The sequence below is a fragment of the Tasmannia lanceolata genome, unplaced genomic scaffold, assembly GCF_043159265.1.
Source record: "Tasmannia lanceolata isolate RefF3 unplaced genomic scaffold, GAP_Taslan_0.1 ptg000006l, whole genome shotgun sequence".
NCBI classification, from domain to species: Eukaryota; Viridiplantae; Streptophyta; class Magnoliopsida; order Canellales; family Winteraceae; genus Tasmannia; species Tasmannia lanceolata.
In genome coordinates, this window is record NW_027518683.1 from 20823780 (window position 1) to 20849869 (window position 26090).

The window sequence follows — 26090 nt, forward strand, 5'->3', positions numbered from 1 at the left end:
GGGCATTTTGGCCATTTCAATTCTTCTTTGGTACATGCAAAAATCCCGCCACTTGTAATCGACATCTCCTTTCTCATGCCACGCGTCCTCAATTGGGTGTCTTTTGTGTTTTTCCTAATTTGGTTTCTCCGTCAACCGAACACGCGTCCCACTTTTGCAGTACATGCGGCTGTTTAACAGAAAACCTCTTTTATCTGTGCAGTGCTTGAAACCCAAGCCCCATGTCTCTTCGATGAGAAAAACCCTAGTTATTTCTTTTCTTTCCTTCTTCATGTTTCATTTCTTGATTCTTGGCCATCTTCATCGTTGATTCTTTGTTGCAGTTTTCTGTTTCTTGGGTTCGATGTTGCTTTACGAGTTTGTAGCATTTCTCTGTAATGTTGTTGATATGAGATTTTTTATTTTTTTTGCCAATTGAATTAGGGTTTCTAGGGTTTGGCTTGGATTTTGTGAAGTAGGTTTGGATTTAAACTGGTAACTCTTGGGTGATTTAGTGCATTTTTAAGATTTGGAGTGTCTCTCTTCTTTTTATTGTATTGTTCTTAAAATGATTCCTGCAAAACCCATTTCGCTACTTATAAACCATATTTTTATTATTAGCAAAAAATGCTTTTTAATATCTTATTAGAATTTTTTTCATTTTTTTTTCTTCTGTTTCGTAGGGCAACTATGAGTGAGGCTGGGGAAAGAACTTGCCCTCTATGTACTGAAGAGATGGACTTCACTGATCAGCAATTGAAGCCATGCAAATGCAGTTATGAAGTTTGGATATCAATTCCTCTTTCCTTGGCATTGAATATTATGTGTTGTTCTTGTTTCTTTAACCTGTCATGTGCTTTGAAGTTTTTTTTTTTCTTTAACCTGTCATGTTGTTTTTTTCCAATGGCAAACTTCCTATGATAGGAATTTTTCCCACACATCTTTAACATTGAGACTTCTCTCTGTTTGCAATGTTTTTTTGTATTTGGTATTGATTAGTTCATGCTTTATTGACGATTTCCAAATTCATTGGCTAGATTAAAGGAAGGTTTGACTCTTTTCGTGACCTATCTTCACTATCTTCCAGACTATGGCACAGCTTACATTGGATTGAATTTTGATGGAATTGGGGAAATGGTGTCTGCAACTGCTGCTAGCAGAACTGATATGGACAATTATAGATAAGCAAGGTAGCCTATCTATAGCTTTTTGTTTCTAATTTTTTTATTTAGAAAATGCACAATGCGATACTGCATTGATTAATCTTTTCGTTTGCATCAATAATTCTGGATAATGGCTTTGTTTTTGTGGGAAATGGTGAAACAATTTCAGTTTTTTATCTTTTGTCCCAACATTGGTTCTACTGCGTTCTCTTAATTTAACATGTTGGTTTTTTTTGTGAAAATGGTGAGTATCACTTTTTAGCAAGAGTGTATTATTATTGTTCTATATATTCGTCTATAAGGGTTTTTGATTTGCAGAAATGGTCTCCCTCTGCATCTCTTATTCAAAAAACAAGCTTCTTTTACTAGATGACCCATCCCCAGTTTCTATCAAGATCCTACACCTCCTAAGTTGGAGTTAAATAAGATCATTTTAGTGGTGTTTTCATTAATTGTGTCTGGCATAATTTGCATGATATAAAATTTCTCAATATTCTTTCATTAATGCTATAGAGTTCTTTTAATCCATTTATTTTACTCTAAAGCATAGTCATAGCGACATTGTGTAGATCATACTATTTCTTCAGTTATTAATTGTTTTAGAAAGTATTTCTTCAGTTATCGCTGCTGTTTAAATTTCGTGTTTAAACAGCAGACCAATAAATTTCACTTGGAAAAAATATTGGTCAGTTGTTATGTGGAATTACTTTGTCCAATCTACTTCGGTGGTGGATAATAGGAATTATTGGGTGCTTCATGAGCTATGGTTACTTTCGTAGCTTTACGCCTGCTTCCAATGCCTTGCAATTTGAAAGAAGAAATACTAAAAGAGCAGAAAACATAAAATTGAACTCGGACAAGGTTTAAATTCCCTCGAGTTGGATGGAAGACCACACAACCAGTAGATACATATATTGCTGTATATATTTTGGAAGCTAATCTGGAAAAAGTTTCTGACTGCAGCTGCTTTCTCATAAAATCATAAATTTATCCCCAACGATCCACTTCAGGGTCTTTTCCCATTTGAACTCCTTTAAAAATGATGCAGAAATACATATGTTAAAATGTCATTACGGAGGATGACTCATATCCTTAGTATGAGAAATATGTTGATGCTTTTTTCTCTTCTCTCAAACTCTACTAGTGTCAGTGGTAGAAAAATTGACCTCTCAAACTCCATGTGTCTGGGCCACTTTATACAACGAAGGAAGAAGCAGATGGAATTAGAAGTGAATTTAGTCATGTACATGCTTTATTTTTTCAAGTACCATGTTCCATTAGTACTCTGAAATGATTTTTACTGTTAAACTTCTCTAAATTTGCTGTGTTTTACATATGATGCATACAGTTGCATACCAGCTCAAAAAAAAATTTGGGATGTTGTAGTTCTTTACCTTTCCTCTTTTCAATGAAGCCTAGAACACTAGGTTTTGAAGGATAGGGCATTTTACACCTTTAGTTTGGACAATTTCAGCACCTTGATTGTTGTTTCGCCTTTTATTACCGTGGTTGTAATGCCATATGTATTGTTTATGTGCTATAAATGAAGTACCCATTTCTCTTCAACTTTTCTTCTCACTATATTCCTTCGTTTAGAAAGTTTTTTTCATCTTTTACTCAGCTTGAATTCCTTACCAATTGCCATACTTGAGTGCTCATTGTTAAGAATTTTTTTGGTAGGTAAGCTGCGACCTCAAGGTTGAGATACAAAGCCTCAACCATTGAGCTGCAGGCCCAACCCTCATTGTTAAGATTTGTTCAAGAACATTACCACAAAGCACTTGGGTATCATAAGTGCATATGAAAGATCCATTCTAGCTAACCCTCGGTACGAACAACTCGTATAGCAGATTAGCAATCCGTTGCTTTAGTCCACACAACAAAACATATGCTATTTTATCTGGTTGGAAAATTGGATTTTGCCCAACCCACATTACTTTTAATGCATACATCTGTTTAAGGGATTCTCATATGTTCTCCTATGAATTGCTCAAGTTTTCTCGTGTATTTTGATTCCAATTGATGCTTTCACTCCTACATCTTCATTTGTGCCAAAACCACTGCTATGAGAATTTCCATTCATGCAGTCCTTAGTTTTATATTTTTCCTTATTGGGAGAAATCAGAATCAAGATCAGTGACTTGAGAAAATCTACACTACTCTAACAAAAGGTTGTAAGTTTCGTTTAAATGTTGGCAACCCTCAAAGATGAGGAAACAAAAATAATATATTTTATCTTTCATATGGGTTTTATGACGTAATTGACTTGGAATGCACAACATAGAATTATAAGTCATTTTCAGGTTTAAGTTGTTAAAACTAACAAAATCTTGAGGTGAAAACCCAAGCTGGAGTTTAAGTTGTTTAAATGTCCTTAAATAGGTTATTGTAGTCCTTTGCATAAAGCACGTGGAAAGCATCTTTAATTGAACTTTGGGGGTATGATTTATGTTTCTTCTCTTCTTTTTAATAACTTACTACAGGTTATTTGCTCGCAATAACTTTAGAGTAACTTCATTCTTTTTTCCTTTTTTGGTTTCATTATTGTGGGGATTGCTCTCATTGGTGTGGTTTGGAAAAGGCCATTTACCACGACAAAACCTTGTTTTAAATGTTGAGCTTGTCTTTTTAATTCAACTTAGTTTTATTGGGATGAATGAGCACTTGAAAACCATCTTTAATGAAGATCTTTTGGTGCAATTTATGTGGTTTCTCTATTTTTCATAGCTCATTGCAGTCCATTGTATGCTAGCAAATGGAATAAATGTTTAATCAATGTTTTTTACCACAACCTTTGCAATTTCTAAATGTTTTAAGAGCTCACTGGATTCCTTTGCATATAAGCAAGCGGAAAGCATCTCTTATCAAGATTTTCAAGGGAAACTTTTGGGGTTTCTTTCCTTTTTGTATCTGCACATCTTTGCATAAGAGCACCTAGAAAGCATGCTTAATCAAGTTTCTGAGGTGTAGTTTCTGTTGTTTTTATTACCTCACTGCATTTGTGGGTTTTGGGGGCATGCTAATAATTATCCAGAGGGATGATATAATCCTTTGTGAAATGATATCTCCACCACTTTTCCAGTATTTTCACCCCTTTTGTTTGTTTTATCCTCCCAAAAGCCCAGAAAAAATTAATTCGATTTTCAACAATTTGCCATCCCCATTATTTAGAATCTTTTTGAAGCATTGCATTAATTTAGCATTTCCATATTGGAATTAATGAGCTATTCTTATGTGAAATGTCATATTGTGAGAATTAATGAGTTCATGCTACATTTTACATTTATAAATCCTTTACTACTAAAAGGGAAAACCCCTAAATGTTCGTCTGCGTCTTTTGTTAATATTCCATGCCCTTGTTAGACTAAATCTTCCTACAATGTCCAATTTCTTCAGGGCATTTTCGCCATTTCATTCTCTATAATGTTCTTTGCAACATTTCCGCCACTTGTACTTTCCGCAGGCCACTCGTCATCTTCGTGTTGGTTTTTTTCTTGCTTCTTATGTTATTCTAAAAAGCAAAAAACAAAGAAAAGTCGTCTGTTTCTTTTCTTTAAATTCCATACCCTTGGTTTGTAAATCTTCCTATTCGGTCCCATTTTCCTGGGCATTTTTGTCATTACGCCCGTCAAGGCAACTGTAATAATCCCGCCACATGTAATCTTTACCTTTCCTTTCCCAGCCACGCGTTTCCATCTGCAGGATTCGTGTCCCTTCCTTTCAGCGGCCCCATAGTTCCAAAACCCTGGCTGGTCTCATTCCTCACAAAAATCGCACGGAGCTGCCATTAAAGAAGATGCAAGGTTCCCCACCTTCGAATTAGTCTCTTTTTGGATAAGGTACTTTTCGATCCTCTTTTTCCCATTTATTCAGTTTCCTTCTTTCTTTTTATATCATCTCTCTTTCAGTTTCTGTTTTTTTTCCTTCGTTTTTTGCACCATTTTTTAATAGCCATCCTTTGCCGATAGACATGTGCAAGATGGTTGATGGGCAGACAAGCCTCATGTATAGAATCATCCTATTGATACTGTTTAGGCATGAGAAACCTCATGCCATTCTCTTTAGGTCGATGCCCAAGGAAGTTCTGATTAGCACGGATGGATTTCCCATTATTTTTTTGGGTAATTTTTTTAACACCATCTTCCTATTGTTTTTTTGTTTTTTTTTTTCTGAGTTTTACATGTTTTGTAAGTTTTTTTTTTTTAAATTCTCTGGGTATTTCTCCCGCTGTCCAGTATTTTTTTTTTTTTAACATTTTCCTCTTTTTTCTTTTCTGGGTTTGTTTTCATGCTTCTCTGCATCTCTATCTTTCCCCCGTTTCTCTTTTGGGGTCATAGGCTGTCTTGTCAAACGTCCATTAGATGTGCCACAGCCTAAATAGGTTGTGCCCCAAAAATCATTTCCATAGGTCGATCCTAACCCTCCACTATGAATGTTAGAGGGTTGATCCTAAACCTCTATAGATTGATACAGTAGTGCTGATAACATTTCATCATGAAACTAAATTTCGATTTGCCTGCAATGCTTCTGTGTGCATAAAAAAGAGTGGTAAACTTGGTATTCTGTCCCACTTCTTTGCATTAGACAATCTAATATACCATACATGACATGTGTTTTTCATCTTGATAATTAAACCCGCCCTGATAATTATTCTATCTGTTCCGTTTATGGTCCAAGAATTGTGAATTCCCATTATTTCGTTTCAAAAGTAATGGCAGTTCTCACTTTGTTTTTCACTTTTTAATTAGGTTTTTATTTCTATGTAATACTCAGGATGCTATATATACTTATATAGAACAAGGTTTACTATGGCAATTGAAGTAGCTGCTGTGTTACTCAAAATATCGGGTTTTACTTTGGCAATTGAAGATTTTATACCATTTGTGAAACCTTATCCACTGATGGTTATGAGATTTCTTTCAACTTTGCTGGCCGAAAAGAGAAAGTTGAATAAGCTTTACAACCTATTGCAGTCATAGAGGCATTGGTACGTAACAGTAGGATAAATCCATTTCAAAACTTGCAATGTTACATAGTTTTTCCGCTCCAAATTTAGTATTTGAATTGTGAAATTGAATTTTAGATTCTATTTTCTTGCCATCTTATTCATGTGACAATATCTTTGAATAGAGTAATATGTTCTGATAATAGAGCATGTGTAAGGAAGATAAAGAAACAAATGGTAGCAAATAAGAATTTAGGCCATGTTTGGATTGCAAGAATTTTCTGTAACAGGCAACATAATTTTTTCCCCAAACTTTCATGTTTTTCCAATGATTAAAAAATAAGAAAAAGTAGTTCGAACAAGGTTCAAGTTTTATTTGCAGGGCCCTTTAATTTATAATGTCTTCCCTAAAATTTAAAATTTGCCTCTAAATTATGCAAAAACAAAAAAACAAAAAACAAAAAACCTAGGAAAATTTTTTCCTCGAGAAATGATTTTTCCTACAATGCAAACAAGGTCCAAGTACAGGGCCCAAGTACATGGAAGCTTAACTAGAATCAAAGGCCATTTGTTCAATGATTAAAACCATATATTTGCTAGGCTTTGTTATGATAGGAATGGGCCGTGGACCAAATTTCTTTCCCATTAAAGTATCTTAACCTTTCGATTTGTTGAAATTTTTTCAAAGATTATAGATCGTTGTTCCTTTTTTCTTTTTCTTTTTTACTTTTTAACTGTCCATTTAAGGACCACAAAAGTAGGCTTACTAAAATTGAGGGCCATTTGTTCAATGATTAAAACCATGTATTTGTTAGGCTTTGTTTATGATAAGGATGAGCCATGGAACAGAAGTCTTTCCTATTAAACTATCTTAATCTTTTGATTTGTTGAATTTTTTTGTAAAGAAAATAGTTCATTGCTCCCCCTCCCTTTTTTTACTTTTTAACTGTCTATTTAAGGACCACAAAAGTAGACTTAGAATCATCCAATTGGTTGGATTTTAGTGTCTAGCCTATCCATAAAAGGCCCAGCAGGTATATGGTTTTTTCTCTGAAATTTTTACATTCATTGACTTGAACTAAGGTTATATATTGGTTGGTTGTTTATCATTGAAGCTGGATTCTTTTATGAGTTCTATCAAAATAAAATCTCTTTATAAAAGCTCTTCTCAATCCTTTTTCATGAAGTAATGCTTGCTCCAAGAGCGATGAGGCCAGGTGACACCTCTTGAATTTAATTTTCGTGGGTGTTGAAGATAACCATTTGCTTTTTTGACTCAAATTCTACTTTTATCCGATGGAAGATACTATAAATTTTGTATGGGGTCATGGTCTTTGTACACTGATGGGTATGTGTCTAAGTGATTGGCTTTGATTTAGCCTTTTCATTTTCACGGGATCAATGTAATTTTTGTGATGTGAAATGATACTTGAGTTTAGTATGCCTCAAGTTGTTATGAATTCCTGAAATTTGTGTTAATGGGTGTGTGGAAATGACTGGTTCTCAGTGATTCTATGCTTGTTTTCCAGCTTATGTATTCTGTATGCATTTAATATTTTTATGGATTGGGTCAATTCGTGGATTTCAAGGGTGTTGAGGATACAACTTCGTGAATTTCAGCTTTTATCTTCGGTGTATGCAATGCGATGAAAGTAAGCAATGTAATTAAATGAGGATATAGTCTAAAATACAATGGGATGTGGTTTTGTCTTAATGTTTTTACTCTTGGCAAATTGTGATGATTGCTTCATGCGCGATTACCTATATATTTTCGAAATTACCAGTTCTGCTCCTATGCTGCCATTTCAATTATGGGAAATACAGCTCCTTTTAGGAAAACTAAAAAAGACAAACAAGAGAGGTTGAATATATATATATATATATATATATATATATATATATATATATATATATATATATATATATATTCCTTTGCTTTTCTATGTTCTATTCACACTATCTTCTAGGAGTGAGGTCGGAGGCTAAGGATATTGGGCCTCTGAGAAATACAATTTCTTGATCCATAGACTATTTTGCTGTGATTGCAATTTCTTGGGTTGTAAAATTTTGGTGACTTACCTCTATCAATAAAAGAACAATAATCATAAATCATAGAGTAACAATTTTGATTTATGTAACTCAATTTTGCACTTTTTCGTTGTAGAGTTGAAGATTAACTTCCTTTGTATATGCATTCCTCTTTAGAAACATCAAATGGTTTTTGGACTTTTGAAATTCCGGAACAATAGAGATTTTGATCTTTTTTGTTGCTAACTGCAGATTGATATGCTATGTCTATTCTTTGTTTACGATGTAGAGCTGAGACAATTTTTCTATATATTCTAGGTGTGCTTGCACTCCATTGTGACCTGTTGGTCACGGGTTCGAGTCACGGAAACAGCCTTTCTGCAAAGTAGGGGTAAGGCTGCGTACATCTAGCCCTCCCCAGACCCCGCAATGGCGGGAGCCTCGTGCACTGAGCCGCACTACTAGATGTGCTTGTAAATTCGGTTTTGAAGAATCCTGCCATGTGCCATTTGTAACACTAACACATTGCTATGCCAATTGGGTGTTCTTTACACATTCACCCTGAATCTTTTCGGTAGGAATTACTTTTGCTAACACCTATAGTTTACCATTTATTCATAGAGGCCATGCATGTATAATGTTAAAAAATTATTCCCATTAAAAAAAAAAGGACAAGGATAAAAGTACTCTCTTTCTTAAGAGGCGGAGATGGACTTTGTACAGACAATTAGAATCCATGTTGGGAGCTTGAAAAGCAGAGCTGATGATTGTATCATCCTTCTGAGAACCATTTCTTCAAGAATAATACTATTCATCTCTCAAACAATATTACGGTATACTTGTAGGATGCTTCAGAGGAGTCTACATCATACATCAGAGCTTCTGTCCGTCGGGAATGATGAGAATGGTCCTGTTTAGATAGAAATTTTATATACCAAAGGCACTACAATTGCTTCATCCCCCGAGACGTAGCCTACAAGGTCAGATTGCCCATACTTAAACTAGAGATTGTAGTTGAGAAAAGTTCCTTTGATTTATGTCGACTTCTCATCTATAGATGCCCAGTATGCATCATGCTCTATTTCTGAGACTAATACTTCATGCTCTGTTTCTGATACTCTAATGCTTCCTTGTTGCAGATTTGGATTATGTCGCCAAAGACCAAAGATGAACTATGCAATGTAAATATACTTCACACTTACCTTGCATATGAGAAGTCTAACCAAAATTGCATGGTTTTTAAAGGTGGAAAGATTCTATTTCATGGGGGAGGCTCGAGTCATTTGCCCTTTAACTGTTCGAAAGAAAAACTAATTAAATGTTGATGTCGTTTTCGTACTTAAATCAAACCACCTTATTTAATAATCATACATCCATTCCTTCCCCACATGGATAGTTTTCTTTTGTGTATTTTTATTGCCTTCTTTAAGAATCATTTATCCCCATGTTGTACATTATAATAGATCCCAAACTTTTTGACAAAAAGAATAATCTTGGTCCTAATTTACATGGACAGATGCTCAACTTCACAAACAGCAATTTAAATGAGGGAAGAATGAGTGTTCTATATAAACATAGCAAGAAAAAACTTGACCACAATTTGGGTTAACACAAATCAGGACCTGTTTAACTCTTTTGTTTTCTTGTTGTTATTTATTTACTTTTGTTATTGATGTTGTTTTACAAGAATAAAGAGTCTCTGTAACTTACAAAGTCGAATGAAGCTTCGTCCGAGGGGATTCTACCGGGGCATTGAAAACGCCACTCTCTTTGCTTTATGGAGAAATATCCAGCAGTTGGATATAATAGTATGATATAATGTTATTTTTATGCACAACTTTCTCATCTCATTGAAATGAAGCTTCTCTGTGCAATCTTTCTCTTTGATGGCACTTAAATTAAAGATTAGTTCTACAGGTTTTGTTTGTTGTAATTAAGTTCTATTGCTATTCTGTGTCGGGCATTCTCATGATTGAGTATTGGGATTTCTTCTCTTTCCCCTTCTATATATTTTGTTTATTGTAATTCAGTTCTATTGTTATTCGGTGTTCGACATTCTCATCATTGAATATTGGGGTTTCTTTCCCCCTAAGTACTTAAGTCATATGAATTAGTTTATATAGTAATTGTTATTTTAATTGCTTAATTAAATGATAATTTCTAGGAAAAAATATTTCTCTTTCGTAGGTATACTAAACCACGTAAAATACCTTAGTTGCACGTGCATTTCTTACTAGTCTTTAGAAACCGTATTGTTTAGGAATCTGGATTGGTTTCCTAATTTGTTGCTCATTTTTGTAGAGGACTCTCTCTCTCTCTCTCTTGCGTTGAACGATTTGGGAGTTAATAAGACGATGTCCCACTTCTATTTTAACACATCCTCTTTCGTATCTTTCCAAACCCACTCAGGAACTCCTAAAAGAATCCTATGCAGAAAAAGACTCCTTTCTAATTGTAAAAATCCTCAATTTAGTAACCAATAAGGGGCCACTACCATCGTAAATCTAGGGCATTGATAAATTTGTTAGTATTTTAAATACTAAAAATTAAAGAAACATTTGCTTTTGAAAAAGATTCTTTTTTGCTTTTGAATTTCCCACCCAAAATTTGAAATTTTCAAATTGATTCTATTCTCTTGTACTTTCCCACCAATATCATTTAAACTTTTGAAGGTAGCTCTCTTACCTCTTAAAAGTTTAGTCCAAGATGGGAAGTTGAGAAAAATTCTCCCATCCATATAAGAGGGAGTGTTGAGCAAAGGCTTGGGCCTTTCAAGGGCATTCAATTTGTTTGCCTTTGGTGTTTTACAAAGAACAAGATCAAATAAATAAAAAACACACACGCGCGCGCACGCCGAGCCGAGCCGAGCCGAGCCGTGTCGGGCCGTGCCGTGCCGTGTCGGGGCGGGGCGGGGCGGGGGTGCGGGTGTGTCTGTGTGTGTGTCTGTCTGTGTTGGATTTTCTAAACGGATTTTTTATTTATAAATCCAAGGGTCATGTCTCTTTAGTTTTAACTTAATCCAACCGTTACAACCCTCTTAAGTAACGACAATTTTTTAAATGACGTTTTTAAAAAAGGTGTCTCTTCTGTTTTAAAGAAGTGTCTTCAACAGACACGTTTTCTCTACAAAAAGAGATTGTTTCCAACGTCTTGAAATACAGTTCTAACATCTGTTTTAGAATCTCTCTTTAAACAGATAGACGAGCCTTTCATCTCTGCTGATTCGTTTTTCCATCTCTATTGAGTCGTTTGCAAAAACAGAACAGTTTCCTTTCTGTTATTTTTGTTTTCTTTTCTCTGTTCTGTTTTATTTGTTGGGCATTTGGAGTGTTCGCTGTTTGGTTCGGATCTATCTGATTGTGCACTTCAGATAGATAGCGACGGTGCGTCGGGCTGTTGTATCCTGGGGGTGATTGCGTTCGGATCTGTTGCACAGGAGGGTTTTCCGCAGAGGCGCAAAATCACCTTAAAGAGAGCGACCTAGTCCGTGCCTCAACTCGCCGCATCGAAAAGGTTATACTAATCATCTATTCTTTCTGTTTTTTCACAGAAATCAGTAAACAGGTACGCCATATTATTTATATTAAGAGGAAAATCTCATAACAATTTTAAGGTGATTTATTCGTTTCTGTTTTCCTCTTTCTAAAATATGGCATCCCATGACGAGATTATATCGGATTCCTCAAATCCGAATAAGCCTTTTCGATTTAGTGGTGCTAATTTTAAGAGATGGAAGAAGAAAATGTTTTTCTATTTATCCACCAAGAAAGTAGCCCATGTTTTGGAAGACCCAAAGCCTTGGCGATCAGAACTTGAACCAGTTAGATCTACTTTGAAAAAGAACTGGACAGATTCTGATTTCCTATGCCAAAACTTTATTCTCAATTGCCTATCCGACGAATTATACGATTTTTATAGTGACTGTAAGGATTCCATGACACTTTGGGAAGCCTTACAGAAGAAGTATGATACGGAAGAGGCTGGGTCTAAAAAATATGCGGTTAGCAAGTATTTTAGATATTACATGGTGGATGAGAAGACGGTGATTTCTCAAACCCACGAGTTGCAAAAACTTGTTCACGACATTCTTGCGGAAGGAATGACTATTAGTGAACAATTTCAAGTTGCAGCCGTGATTGACAAATTACCTCCTTCTTGGAAAGAATTCAGAAATTCCCTTCTTCATAAAACTAAGGAATTATCTATGGAAGGTCTTCTTGTTCGTCTTCGGATCGAAGAAGAAAACCGTAACCAAGATAAGAAAGAAGGGAATACTGAAATTGTAACTAATGTGAATGCCATTTCTGAAGTTAAGAACCAAAATCAGAAACCGCAAGTGAATCTGAAGCCCAAAAAGAAGTTGAAGAAAAAGCAACAGAACCAAAACCGAGGTACCTTCAAGCGTTCGAACCAAAACACAACTTCTGGAAAGAATGACTATTCCAAAATTGTGTGCTATATTTGTGGGCTCAAGGGTCATATTGCACGGATGTGTCGACGTAAGAAGACTGCACCAATCCCTCAAGCCAACGTGATAGAAGAGCCACTTGTGGCTATGATCACTGAAGTGAATATCGTTGGAGGATCTGAAGGGTGGTGGGTCGACACTGGTGCGTCCCGTCATGTGTGTCTTGACAGGAAGTGGTTCAAGACGTATGCTCATGCAGATAATGAGAAGAAGGTGCTTCTAGGGGACTCGCATACAATAAAGGTACTCGGTGTTGGGGACGTTGAACTGAACTTTGCTTCACTTCAGGGCGGAAAGTGATACTGAAGGATGTTCTTCATACTCCAGACATGAGGAAGAACTTAGTTTCTGGTTTTCTTCTTAACAAGGCTGGTTTTAAACAAACCATAGAGTGACCAGTATGTTGTAACCAAGTTTGGATCCTTTGTTGGTAAAGGATATGCATGTGATGGAATGTTCAAACTGAATGTTGAAATAATGAATGAAAGTGATTCTTCTGTTTACATGCTTTCTTCTGTTAATTCATGGCATGCTAGGTTGTGTCATATAAATAGGAAATATGTACATAACATGAGTGTATTAGGTATGATTCCTAAAGTAGTCTTAGAAGAATTTAACAAATGTGAAATATGTAGTAAGGCTAAAATTTCTAGAAAGCCTTTCAAAAGTGTTGAAAGGAATTCAGAACTTTTAGACTTAATTCATAGTGACATTTGTGAGTTAGACGGTATCTTGACCCGTAGTGGTAAAAGATACTTTATAACCTTTATAGATGATTTTTCTAAGTATACAATCATTTATTTAATTAGACATAAGAGTGAAGCCTTAAAAATGTTTAAGGAATACCTATTAGAAGTAGAGAACCAATTCAATAGGAAGATTAAGAGACTAAGAAGTGATAGAGGAGGTGAATATGAATCATTAGAATTCACTGACTTTGTTAAGTCATTAGGAATTATACATGAAACAACCGCTCCTTACTCTCCCGCTTCAAATGGGGTTGCAGAAAGGAAAAATAGAACACTAGTGGAACTTACGAATGCTTTACTCCTAAGTTCAGGAGCCCCTTCTAACTTATGGGGAGAAGCAATTCTAACTTCCTGCTATGTTCTTAATAGAATTCCTAATTACAAAACTAAAGTCTCACCTTTTGAATTTTGGAAAAATAGGAAACCCAATGTGAGTTACTTTAGAGTTTGGGGATGTTTAGCTTATGTAAGACTTTCTAATATTAAGAGACCCAAAATAGGAAGTAGAGCCATAGAGTGTGCCTTTATGGGTTACTCTCTTACAAGCAAAACATATAGGTTTTTAGACCTAAATAACAGTGTAATAATAGAGTCAGTGGATGCTGAATTCTTTGAAGATAAATTTCCTTTTAAATCTAGACATAGTGGGGGTACCATGACTATTGGAGATAGTGGGGGCACCGAGCCTAGGATTGAGGTAAACCCTGAAGTAGAAATTGAACCTAGGAGAAGTAAAAGATCCAAATTAGCCAAGGATTTTGGCTCTGATTTCTATGTCTTTAGTTTGGAGGGAGATCCTTCTTCTTTAGAGGAAGCTTTGTCCTCGTCAGATGCTGACTTTTGGAGAGAAGCTGTCAATGATGAGATGGAGTCTCTGATGTCAAACCAGACTTGGAAATTAGTAGATTTACCACCAGGATTTAAGACCATAGGGTGTAAATGGATTCTTAGAAGAAAATTGAAACCAGATGGAACCATAGACAAATATAAAGCTAGGCTTGTTGCTAAAGGCTTTAGGCAAAAAGAAAATATAGATTTCTTTGATACATTCTCTCCGGTTACTAGGATTACATCCATTAGAGTTTTGATTGCAGTGGCTGCAATCCATAATCTGGTAATTCATCAAATGGATGTAAAGACTGCTTTCTTAAATGGTAATCTAGAAGAGGAGATATATATGGACCAACCTAGTGGTTTCATATCTCCAGGTCAAGAAAATAAAGTATGTAAGTTGGTGAAGTCACTGTATGGACTTAAACAAGCACCAAAACAGTGGCATGAAAAATTTGATAATATCATTATATCAAATGGTTTTTAAATCAATGAAAGTGATAAGTGTATATATTATAAGTATATTAATACTTATTGTATTATTATTTGCTTGTATGTTGATGATCTTTTAATTTTTGGTTCTAACTTGGAAATAGTTAAACAAACCAAAAATCTATTAAAACAAAACTTTGATATGAAAGATCTAGGAGAAGCAAATGTAATTTTAAGGATTAAAATTACAAGATCTGATAGTGGTATATCTTTAGACCAGTCCCATTATATAGAAAAGATACTTAAAAAGTATAAGTACTTTGATTGTAATCCAGTATGTACTCATTTTGATCCTAGTATTAGATTGTATTCTAATGAAGGTGATAGTGTTAATCAAAAAGAGTATGCTAGTATTATTGATAGTTTAAGGTATGCTACAGACTGTACCAGACCTGATATAGCATATGCAGTAGGCATATTATGTAGATATACTAGTAATCCAAGTATAGAACATTGGAATGCTATATCACGAGTCATGAGATACCTCAAACGAACCATTAATAATGGGATTCACTACCATAGGTTTCCTGCTGTTCTAGAGGGTTTCAGTGATGCCGATTGGAATACTTTGTCAGAAGATTCCAAGGCTACCACTGGGTATGTATTTACTATTGGTAGTGTGTAGACACCCCATTTTGACCGTGCCCTAAGCACTCCAATTTTGTGTAAAACCTCATCAAATGATTGAGTTAGGGTCCTAAATTTCACCCTAAGCTAGTTTAGAGTCCCAGCTAGCTCCCTGCAAAATTTCGTCGAATTTCGAGCGCGTTTGCCCAGCGAACGAGATGGGAGAATGTCCTTAGTGTAAACCAAAAGGGAGGTGGATTATCCTAGATGGGGCTGTCCAAGGTAATAGAAGAGGTGCGAATTTGGCATTATCCTACTTAAAGCATGTTTTCCGTTACAAAGGGGGGATTCTTTTTTTTTTAAGAAAATCTGAGAGAGAGAAAAACAGAGAACCTTAGTTGAAACCCTTTCTTCCCCTTCTTCTCCGGTAAGTCTTCGGTCGACCTCCGACCGAGCTCCGGCCCATCTCTAATCTTCTTCGAAAGTTGATTCCTTCCTTGATAGACACTAGATCCATTTGTTTTCACTTTTTCTCATCTTTTAAACCCTAGTTCTACCATTTTTCTCCTTGAAACCCTAACTGCAGATCTAACTAGAGAGGGAGATTAATCTATAGATTTCAGAGAAAAGCTAAGTAGAAAGGGAAAATCGGCAGAAGAAAAGAGAGAGAGAGAGAGATTCCAAACTCACCTTTTCTCCGTTGTCTTCTCCGGCAGATCTCCGGTCAGATCCCGGCAAATCTCCGGTCAAATCTCCGGTCTTCTTCTTCTCCATTGTTTTCTTTGTATTTCAACCCTAGATCTGTCCTTTAAAACCCTAATTCCCCTCTGTACTCTGTCTTCTCCGATTCCAGCTCTGATCTTGACATTTTTTTTTTATCACATCCGGCAAATCATTATATTTTCTGGCGAGATTTGTCAGATTCTAGTCTCCTTCTCTTCAAATCCTCAGATCTATAAAAAAATATAGATCTCTGTGTTTTCGATCATCTTCTCCGGTAGATCCGGCAAGGTTCCGGTCATTTTCCGATCGAAATTCCATTTTTTCCGGCCTAACTCAGATCTGCTCATCCAGAAGCTCAGATTTATAAAGGAGGAAGACAAATCTTACTTCAAGATTTTACACCCTAGCTCCGATCAAGGATCTGTTGGAAGAAATTAAGAGTTTTCCCCAAATCAACTTAGAGAGAAGTATTATTTGGCTGCAAATCTACTAATTCAGGTTAGTTCCTTAATTTTCTTAGATTTCTACTTGTTTAATAATATATAATTATTATTTTGCTTAGATCTGAGGTAATTCTCTTTTAATCTCCAGATTCTTTACCATTTTAAGCTTCTATAATCATGTATCATCATCTTGTTTAATTTTTTTTAATAGCAATTAGTAAATACACAGAGATTTTCACTTCAAATTTTGTCTTTTGAGCTGATGATTTCTGAAGTATTTTATAAACGGTGAGATAATCCGTTTATTTGTTGCGTATTTGGCTGATTTTAAGATATAAAATAGAATTTGTATGGGTCGAGAAATCAAAAATCAGATTTAGGATTTTAAACTTAAAAGTTTCTTTGCAGAGATAATGATTATCTCATGGTCATGAATTAATTTTACAATGTCATTTTGTTCATTTCAATGATCAAATTATTAATTATGTGTGTAAAGAGTGTAGAATTAAATTGTGAACCAACTAATTTATTATATTGTTTCGTTTCCTATGCTTGGGAGTTCAGTTTTGTTATTAAACAAGTAAAAACACTCTTTAGTAGTTCTGTCAAATGAATGAAAAGGATTATTTTTTTAGGAAAATATTTCCCTAATATTTATTATTATTATTATTATTATTATTATTATTGTTATTATTCTTGATTATAACGTGTGATAAGCCATATGGAATACTCAGTGAATGACACAGGGTGATTTTTTGTTTTGTTTTGTGAATTAAAGTGAAAACTGATCATATTTTTATTGGTAAGAAGAAAATTGGAATGTAGTAGTGAACCATTCTCATTATCCCAAATTCTAAGAACAGAGTATTCCCTATGTTGAATGATTTGATTCGATAATATTCAAGAGATATCCCCTTTTATGAATGTCCTGATGATAAGAAAATTATCAAATTCTTACAGTGATGTAGTAGTATAAGAGTGTTAGTGTTAGCATGTGATAGTGATAATGTCATTTCTATTTTCATCATGTTCTGTCATTGTAGTTTGAAAGGTTAATATCCAACTTTGGTATATTTAGTTTCTATTTCAATAGGACATTGCATGTTTATTTGTTCTGTTGTGTATAACATGCATGTTTTGGGTTGCATAAGATTTATGGAGATTCTACCATTGGTTGGATTAGAAATCAAGTTTATATCTGTTTTGGTTTCAAGCTCGTGTGAAATTGTTAAGTTTAGAAGTTGTATGGACTGTTCTCACTGGTATGCTCCTGTGCATTTTTTTATTTTTTTATTTTTTTGAAAATTATTTCACCCCACTAACAGACCTTCTTCAACCTTTACATTCTGATACTATCATTCATGTAAGTATTTCTACTCTATTTAACTACTCATGTTTAGCCTAAAGCTGCTGCCCATAGTTTCATTACTTTGACATTATAATTTTGGACGAATTAAAAAGTACATATCTGCTATTCACTTTGCATAGCTGCTGCCCATAGTTTCATTACTTTAAAATTATAATTTTGGATGAATTAAAAATCACTATGCTATTATCTTACTATGCACAGCTGCTGCCCCTTGGTTGTTTTTCACAAATATATAGTTGTTGCCCCTTGTTTGATGTCCTTTGGTTGTTTTTTTTTTTTTTCTTCATAAATATATATAGCTGCTGCCATTTTGTTGTCTTATATAGCTGATGTTCATTGTTGCTCATTACTTGCTGTCCATTGTCAAGTATAATTATTGCTCATTAGAATAATTTACAAGCACCTAGCTGATATTCACTGTTTCTTACTACTTATTGTCCATCGTTGTGTATAATTGCTGCCCATTAGAATAATTTATAAGCACCTAGCTGATATTCACTGTTGCTTATTATTTGCTGTCCATTATTTCCTATACTTTGCAGCATTTATAATTGATCACGTAGATTTCATTTCCTTTCATTTTTTATTATACTCATTCCTTATTATTTAAATGAATTGTTAATAGGAAGAAGGAGATCAGATGACTACTCTATTCGATATCATCGACATGAGTACTGTCTGATCTCAAGGCGGGATTAGAAATATTATCATGTGTATTTGATATCAGATGATTACTTTGGCATCATCTGATTTCATTGGAGTCCCCGTATTGGGGTTTGTGGTTGGTTTTGAAGTGTTTGATGTTGTTTTTACTTTATTAGGCTATCCAGCGGCTGGTCTGGACTAATTAATGTTATTTATCATTTTATGATTGCTATTAGATTGTATATTTTTCTTTGCTTGGCAATTGATTTATTTTTAGAATAAAATTTGCGATTATCTGATAGCCTTTTCTTCTCTTTTTGATAGACTAACACAGTCTTATAGATTGTTGTTAATTTTCTTTAGATACTAGAATCCCCTTTTCTTGTAGGGCGATGAAGGCGCTAGCCCAAGCCCATCTCTAGGGGACTTGCACAGTCCGAATAGCATTCTATTTTCTCAAAAGACTTGCCTAGTCTTTTAGATCCAAATCTTTGGAGACAGGCATTGTCTCATTAATGAATCAACCTGAGTTAACCTCTAGAAGACTATCTCTAGTCTCATAGGTCTTAAATCCTCCTTTTTTGTGTCGTTTGGTTTTGGGAGAACACCCTACCCGGCTTGGCAACATACCCCTTACCCTTATGGGTATTGGGTTGCACATTTGTTGCACTCTAGGGCTAGGTAGCTGTCCGGCCCGGCTGGGTGTTTTACCTTTGCCAAATATGCACAAGGTCTCTTTTTCCTTGTTAGTATTTTTCTCTATCCTACCTCTGTGTCTAAGAGACTTACCTAGTCTCATTTTCTTTCTAAACCTCATCTTTGTGCGTCTCTTGGTTTTTGGAAGAACACCTTGCTCGGCTTGGCATCATACCCCTTACCCTATGGGTATTGGGTTGCACATTTGTTGCACCCTAGGGCTAGGTAGCTGTCCGGCCCGGCTGAGTGTTTTACCTAAACCAAATATGCACAAGGTCTCTTTTTCCTTGTTCACATTTTTTTTTTCTCTATCCTACCTATATGTCTAAGAGACTTGCCCAGTCTCATTCTATTAGCATCATCCTCTTTGTGCAGCATTTGGTTTTGGGAAAACATCCTACCCGGCTTGGCAACATACCCCTTACCCTTATGGGTATTGGGTTGCACATTTGTTGCACCCTAGGGCTAGGTAGCTGTCAGGCCCGGCTGGGTGTTTTACCTTTGCTAAATATGCGCAAGGTCTCTTTTTCCTTGTTACTTGTGAGTTTTATCTTAGCTTGATAGTCTCACTAGCACCCTTCTTTATCTCTTTTTCTTTTAGGAGACAGGCTTTGTCTCATTAGCATCTCCTTCTTAGAATCCTATTTTCAGAGTCAGTCCTTAGCCTAGAAGTCTGTCCTTAGCTAGAGAGTCTGTCTTTCTTTCAGGAGTCAGTCCTATCATCATAGGGGTTAGGATTTTATCCAACCTCTCATCAAATCTTGTGTTTTTCTATCCGTTCTTGTAAGGTATAGGATGCTGTCCAACCCTTGCAGAGTTGTTATTCTGTTCTTTTCCCCCGCAAAGCATAGGATGCTGTCCAACCTTTGCGGGATATCAGGAGTCTGTCCTCCCCTTATGATGATAGGATTTGTCCCCCCTTGAGTAAAAAATACTTAAAAATAACAAAAACATCTAAAAAACCAAAAATCTCAAAAATCTTGAGTCATTAGGAGTAGTTAGGAAATCTGTTTCGAACTACGTTGGCTTGATCCTCTTCCACGAGGTACGTAGTGCAGCTTGAGATTCTTATCTCAGGTCCAGCCAAACCTTTGTAAATAAATCATTTACCCATTTTAAGAAAAAATACCAAAAATCTTCAAAACCTTGTTTTCAACAAGATCTTCCTCTAGAGTTAGGAGTTTGTCCTAGATAAAGAGTTTTAGAGTTTTGAGTTTGTCTTTGATGTGTTGTGTGGTTTGTTTGTGTTTGTGTTAGAGTTAGGAGTTTGTCCTAGAGTTATAGGAGCGCCTCCGTCCAGTCAGTGGCGATTCATATCGCCGACTGATGATTAAGTCTTGGGTACGCTAGTGATCCCATTGTTTCCCTTAGGGCGTACAGCCTAGCTACACATAGATTATAGGAACCACCTGCATTAGCTTAGGGCTAACCTGCATTTAGTTAAGGCATATAGGGTGTCCTAAAATCTATAATCCATTGGAATTTAAATAATCATACAAGAAGCTTTAAGAACTAGTCCGGTCTTTTAGATCGAGTCTAGGATAGAAGTCTAGATGTCTTAAGCATCGTAGCTTAGAATAGGTGCGAAGAACTACGTTGCCTTGATTCTCGTGGAGGCGGGGATACGTAGGCTTCTTTGGATGAACATCAGATCATCTAAAGACTCGGGCCTAGGTATAGATTAGAGTCTTAGGGTTGTATAGTATCGAGTCATGTTTCTATGTTTTGCAGTGTTTTCTTACTTTCTTGCGCAGACCTTATACTTTTTTGGTGTGTCGTGCATGTGTTTGTTCATCAGAACTTAGACACCCATTAGGCATGTCACTTATAACCTAGCTATGCTTAGGTGACACATGTTTCTTTTATTTTATCTTATGTGCCTTTGATTTCATCTCCGAGACATGCATGATTAGATAGACGTCTTCTCGGAGATATTCATTCCCATTCCATATGATTTTCGCCCAAAGCTCTTCAAAATTATTAAGTAAATGGCATAAGAGACCAGGTGTTTGCACTTGGGCGGATGAGGTGCTCTTTAGACCTTCCGAATTCGTAACCAGGCACGAACCTTATTTTATATCTCTGGTTATCCGTTGCAACAGAGCATAATATGGGATCCAGGGCCCATTTGCCTTTTTCCTTGGATGGCGACTCTTTTTTTTGTTTAAGGTACGCCTCGAATCTGGGCTAGTCCCCGAATCGAGAGGTATCTCACCTTTGTATCGCCACTCATGCTGTGAGGGGCATTATTCTTTCGAGAGTTCCTTGGTAGAGCTCTCCATTCACGTGGATGATCCTGAGACTGACTCGCGTGGGGGCACACGTCCCTCACCGCCGACTCTCTCGGATCGGGGTCCACATAGTGGTGCAGTTTCTTGGAGATCCAAGAAACAGACTATTATTGCTCAGTCCACTATGGAATCTGAGTTGATTGCACTAACCTCTGCATGTGAAGAGGCTAGTTGGTTGAGAAATATTTTATCTGATATACCTATTTGGGAAAGACCTGTTCCCGCTATTTTGATTCACTGTGACAGCACAGGTGCTATTGGAAGAGTACATAATAAGTACTATAATGGAAAGTCGCGACAGATACGCCGGAAACATAGTACTGTGAGAGAATTGATTTCTAATGGATCAATCACCATTGACTTTGTGAGATCTGGTGATAATTTGGCAGATCCCTTAACTAAGGCCTTGTCAAGGGAGAAAATCTGCAATACATCGAGGGGGATGGGACTAAAGCCCATTTGTAAATAGTTACCTATGATGGACACCCAACCTAGGGACTGGAGATCCCAAGAACTAGGTTTTCAATGGGAAAAACGAGTCGTAGTGTAACTTGTGCACGATCATGCTATTTTCAAGTTTATCTCAAAGTCCATCCCTATGGTGTAACTCAAGCATGATATCCTGAAGCATTTGGAAGGTTGAGTTATTACTCTTAATGAGATCTATAGCTCGTATGAGTGGGATGTAAAGGCTACAGGAGCATCCTTGATAGACTCACCTACATGTTAGCGCGGAAGTGGGCCGCTTCCAAAAGAGACGAGAGCTTATTCTCTTATGCTTACATGGAAACTGGGATGTAGCACATGGCCGTAATGTGCGAGCTTTTTGGAACCAATTGAACACTTTAGTATCATGTGTGTGGTGCACGTCTCTCTGTACCCAAGGATTGTAGTTCAAGACATAGTCACTATCAATTCCTTACAATTAGAATGCACTTACACTAAGTAAAGGTTCAAGACATAGTCACCTTTATTATACGTGATACTCTGCTGAATGCCCAGCATTAAGTTTTACTAATATTTTTTGTATTAAAATAAGTGGGGGATTGTTAGTATTTTAAATACTAAAAATTAAAGAAACATTTGCTTTTGAAAAAGATTCTTTTTTGCTTTTGAATTTCCCACCCAAAATTTGAAATTTTCAAATTGATTCTATTCTCTTGTACTTTCCCACCAATATCATTTAAACTTTTGAAGGTAGCTCTCTTACCTCTTAAAAGTTTAGTCCAAGATGGGAAGTTGAGAAAAATTCTCCCATCCATATAAGAGGGAGTGTTGAGCAAAGGCTTGGGCCTTTCAAGGGCATTCAATTTGTTTGCCTTTGGTGTTTTACAAAGAACAAGATCAAATAAATAAAAAACACACACGCGCGCGCGCGCGCCGAGCCGAGCCGTGCCGTGCCGTGCCGTGTCGGGGCGCGGCGCGGGTGCGGGTGCGGGTGTGTGTGTGTGTGTGTGTGTCTGTGTTGGATTTTCTAAACGGATTTTTTATTTATAAATCCAACGGTCATGTCTCTTTAGTTTTAACTTAATCCAACCGTTACAACCCTCTTAAGTAACGACAATTTTTTAAATGACGTTTTTAAAAAAGGTGTCTCTTCTGTTTTAAAGAGGTGTCTTCAACAGACACGTTTTCTCTATAAAAAGAGATTGTTTCCAACGTCTTGAAATACAGTTCTAACATCTGTTTTAGAATCTCTCTTTAAACAGATAGACGAGCCTTTCATCTCTGCTGATTCGTTTTTCCATCTCTATTGAGTCGTTTGCAAAAACAGAACAGTTTCCTTTCTGTTATTTTTGTTTTCTTTTCTCTGTTCTGTTTTATTTGTTGGGCATTTGGAGTGTTCGCTGTTTGGTTCGGATCTATCTGATTGTGCACTTCAGATAGATAGCGACGGTGCGTCGGGCTGTTGTATCCTGGGGGTGATTGCGTTCGGATCTGTTGCACAGGAGGGTTTTCCGCAGAGGCGCAAAATCACCTTAAAGAGAGCGACCTAGTCCGTGCCTCAACTCGCCGTATCGAAAAGGTTATACTAATCATCTATTCTTTCTGTTTTTCACAGAAATCAGTAAACAGGTACGCCATATTATTTATATTAAGAGGAAAATCTCATAACAAAATTCACATAGTGAACAAGAAGAAGAGGGGTTTGGGAAGATGCAGGAAGGGTCCGGAAAGAGAAACGATTTTGTTTGGTCTTTTTTATTCTCAATCCTATCGACCAAATCCAGCTTTCGAAAGTAAGATAGTTATTGGGTTGCTGCACTAACCCAACGAGCTAAGATTTTTTTTATCATATAAGCTTCGGTTGAAGCCAGTTGGGGTCTTCTACTGCCAGTAGCTTCTGCAGTACCTGAGGTGAGACCTCGCATGAGTTTTCGGTTTTGGTATTGTTTTTTTGTTTGTTTGTTTAGATTGTAAGGTGTACAGTGGTTGTTTAACGAGGACTCTTTTTTGAGTAAAGAGTTCCAAGGTATTGATAAATAATGACTTTAGTTGAGATTGGCTGCTAGATAGAGTTTGTAATTGAAATTTACATAGATAGAGTTTGTAAATAATGACTTTAGTTGAGATTGGGCAGCTACAATTAACCGCCTTGCTACGAAAATCAACTTCTATCATAGATGGAGTTCTTGATACCACATTTTGAGATTTTTTCTTTCGTATCCTTACTTTTTAGAGACCACATTTTCAAGAGATTTGAGGGTTTCTATTTGATTTGAGGGTTTGTGGTGGATGTGGGTAGAGTTGGAAGACAGGTCGGTTTGTATGTTAGTGAAATTTATTATGAATGATGATGGTTATTGGGTTCTTATGAGTACGCTAATGCATTACTTTACTAGACCTCTCTTTTATAAAAAATGAACATGGAATACATTTGGTCCTTTTATTTTCTTTATGGATATTTAATGTTTTTTTTAACAGATTCTTTGGCATTACTTGAGTCCCATTACAAAATTATATTAGGTAATGATAAACCAGCACCATGATTTAACAATTCCCATTGTAATACAGGGCTATAGGCCCACTTTACATGTGGCATGCACATGAATGTGAAGATCATGACAGTGAGCGTTGGGCCCACACCTAACCTTACTTTGATTTGCCTATCCTAACTGTCCACCATGTAGACTAAAATGATCTTTTTGTCAAACTAAATCTGTGATGGGCTGGATTGCTTGAATGGAGAGATTTTTGGACTTCAAGGATCAAAATCTAAAGAAATTATGAAGGTGAAACATGAATAGTAAAGAAACTGAGTAATATTTTACCAAAAGATATGTTAGAGCTCAGCAATTAGTGGGAAAGAGTTGTTTTTAGGAACCAAACATTTTTTTAAAGGTAACTAAGAACTTTATTGGAAAAAAAACTTTATTAATATCGCATCAACTGAAATACATCATCAGGAACTAGACATCCCACCAACATTAAGACAGTTACACCATAACACTACTAGAGAACAGTTACACCATAACACTACTAGAGAACAGACAATATGCAGCTCCAGCCCACGAACCAAACTAATACCATAGTATAATTGGATCCTTTATACTAGGGCTGCAACTCGAGCCGGGTTTTACCCGACCCGCATCGACCCGACCCGAAAATAGCCTGGGTTGGGTTCAGGTTTCATGGGTTTCGGGTCGAGCCGGTTGAGCATTCAAAAGCCCGCATGAACCTCGGGTCGAGCCGGGTTTGAAGGGGCCCGACCCGACCCGACCCAAGTTACATAAGTTATAGTATGTACATTTTTTTCTTGTTAGTTAAAAGTCAAAAGTGAAAACCCACGCACCTACTGTTATTGTATGTGAGTTAATTTCTACTTCTATGAGTTGAGTTGATTCAAGTGTTTGATTCAGCATTGTTTGATTGTAATTACAACATTGTTTGATTACAACATTGTTTGATTCAAGTGTAATGTGAGTGCAATTACATCATTGTTTGATTCAAGTGTAATGTGAATGTAATTTCTGCTTCTATGAGTTGAGTTGCCTTGCCAAACAAGAATTTTCCTTAAAAAATTGTGTCAACGTGAAAAAACCTGACCCGACCCGAGATTTATCATGGGTAGGGCCGGGTTTGGGAATCGTGGGTTTTCCGAAAAAAAAACCCGACCCGACCCGACCCGAGATATTTCTCGGGTAGGGTTGGGTTCTCCAAAACCCGACCCGCCCGACCCGAGTTGCAGCCCTACTTTATACCTTTCTTCTCCTTCGACCCATAGTTCTCCTTTATCGATCTTTTTACCTTATATTTTGACAACACATCGGTTAGATGAACTCATGAACTTCTCCAATCCACTTGACCTTTTCGATTTATTGGTGAGACTTTTGGACTTCTAAAGAAATAAGGATTTAATGACTTTTGGACTTCCAAACTGTGCATCGCACAGTTGGTCCCACTAGTAACTAATATAGGAAGGCTAATTTATGAAAATCTTAAATCAAACTACTAGAAAATATGAAATTACTTACTATAAACCTTAGTTTTAGAAAGTATTTCCATGAACCTTGTTGATCTTTCTATGAACCTTGTTGATAAAAATTTTGAAGGAATCTAATTGGGCGGTCGATCTTGAAAATATTTGAATCTCCTTATAGCCATTGAATGATTCGTCTGAAGATACTTATGATAGTATCTTCGGCTACATTCATTGGCCCGATTGTCGACCTGATCGTCTGAGCGTGGACCCGAGGGTCC

The 26090-nt window shown here is 36.3% G+C and overlaps 1 protein-coding gene and 1 long non-coding RNA gene across 10 annotated transcripts; both read left to right on the forward strand.

Annotated features, from left to right (window-relative positions):
• The first annotated feature begins 659 nt into the window (after nucleotides 1–659).
• On the forward strand, nucleotides 660–9989 carry LOC143880064 (uncharacterized). Of its 9 annotated transcripts, none has more exons than XR_013251484.1 (9): nucleotides 660–754; nucleotides 1017–1169; nucleotides 2823–2970; nucleotides 4825–4981; nucleotides 5208–5263; nucleotides 8434–8689; nucleotides 8961–9095; nucleotides 9255–9296; nucleotides 9803–9989. It is a non-coding gene; the product is annotated as an uncharacterized LOC143880064 (long non-coding RNA). The 9 variants fall into 9 exon arrangements; XR_013251481.1 differs by lacking the exon at nucleotides 5208–5263 and adding an exon at nucleotides 5916–6129; XR_013251480.1 differs by lacking the exon at nucleotides 5208–5263.
• Nucleotides 9990–11764: 1775 nt separating this feature from the next.
• LOC143878811 (uncharacterized) lies at nucleotides 11765–12883 on the forward strand. The gene has a single exon (XM_077381046.1). It carries the CDS (start codon nucleotides 11765–11767, stop codon nucleotides 12881–12883), a length of 1119 nt encoding a protein of 372 aa, XP_077237161.1.
• The last annotated feature ends 13207 nt before the right edge of the window (nucleotides 12884–26090 follow it).

Excerpts from the sequence above, each read along its gene's own strand:
- LOC143878811 (XM_077381046.1), top strand. The coding sequence starts at position 11,765 with ATGGCATCCCATGACGAGATTATATCGGATTCCTCAAATCCGAATAAG.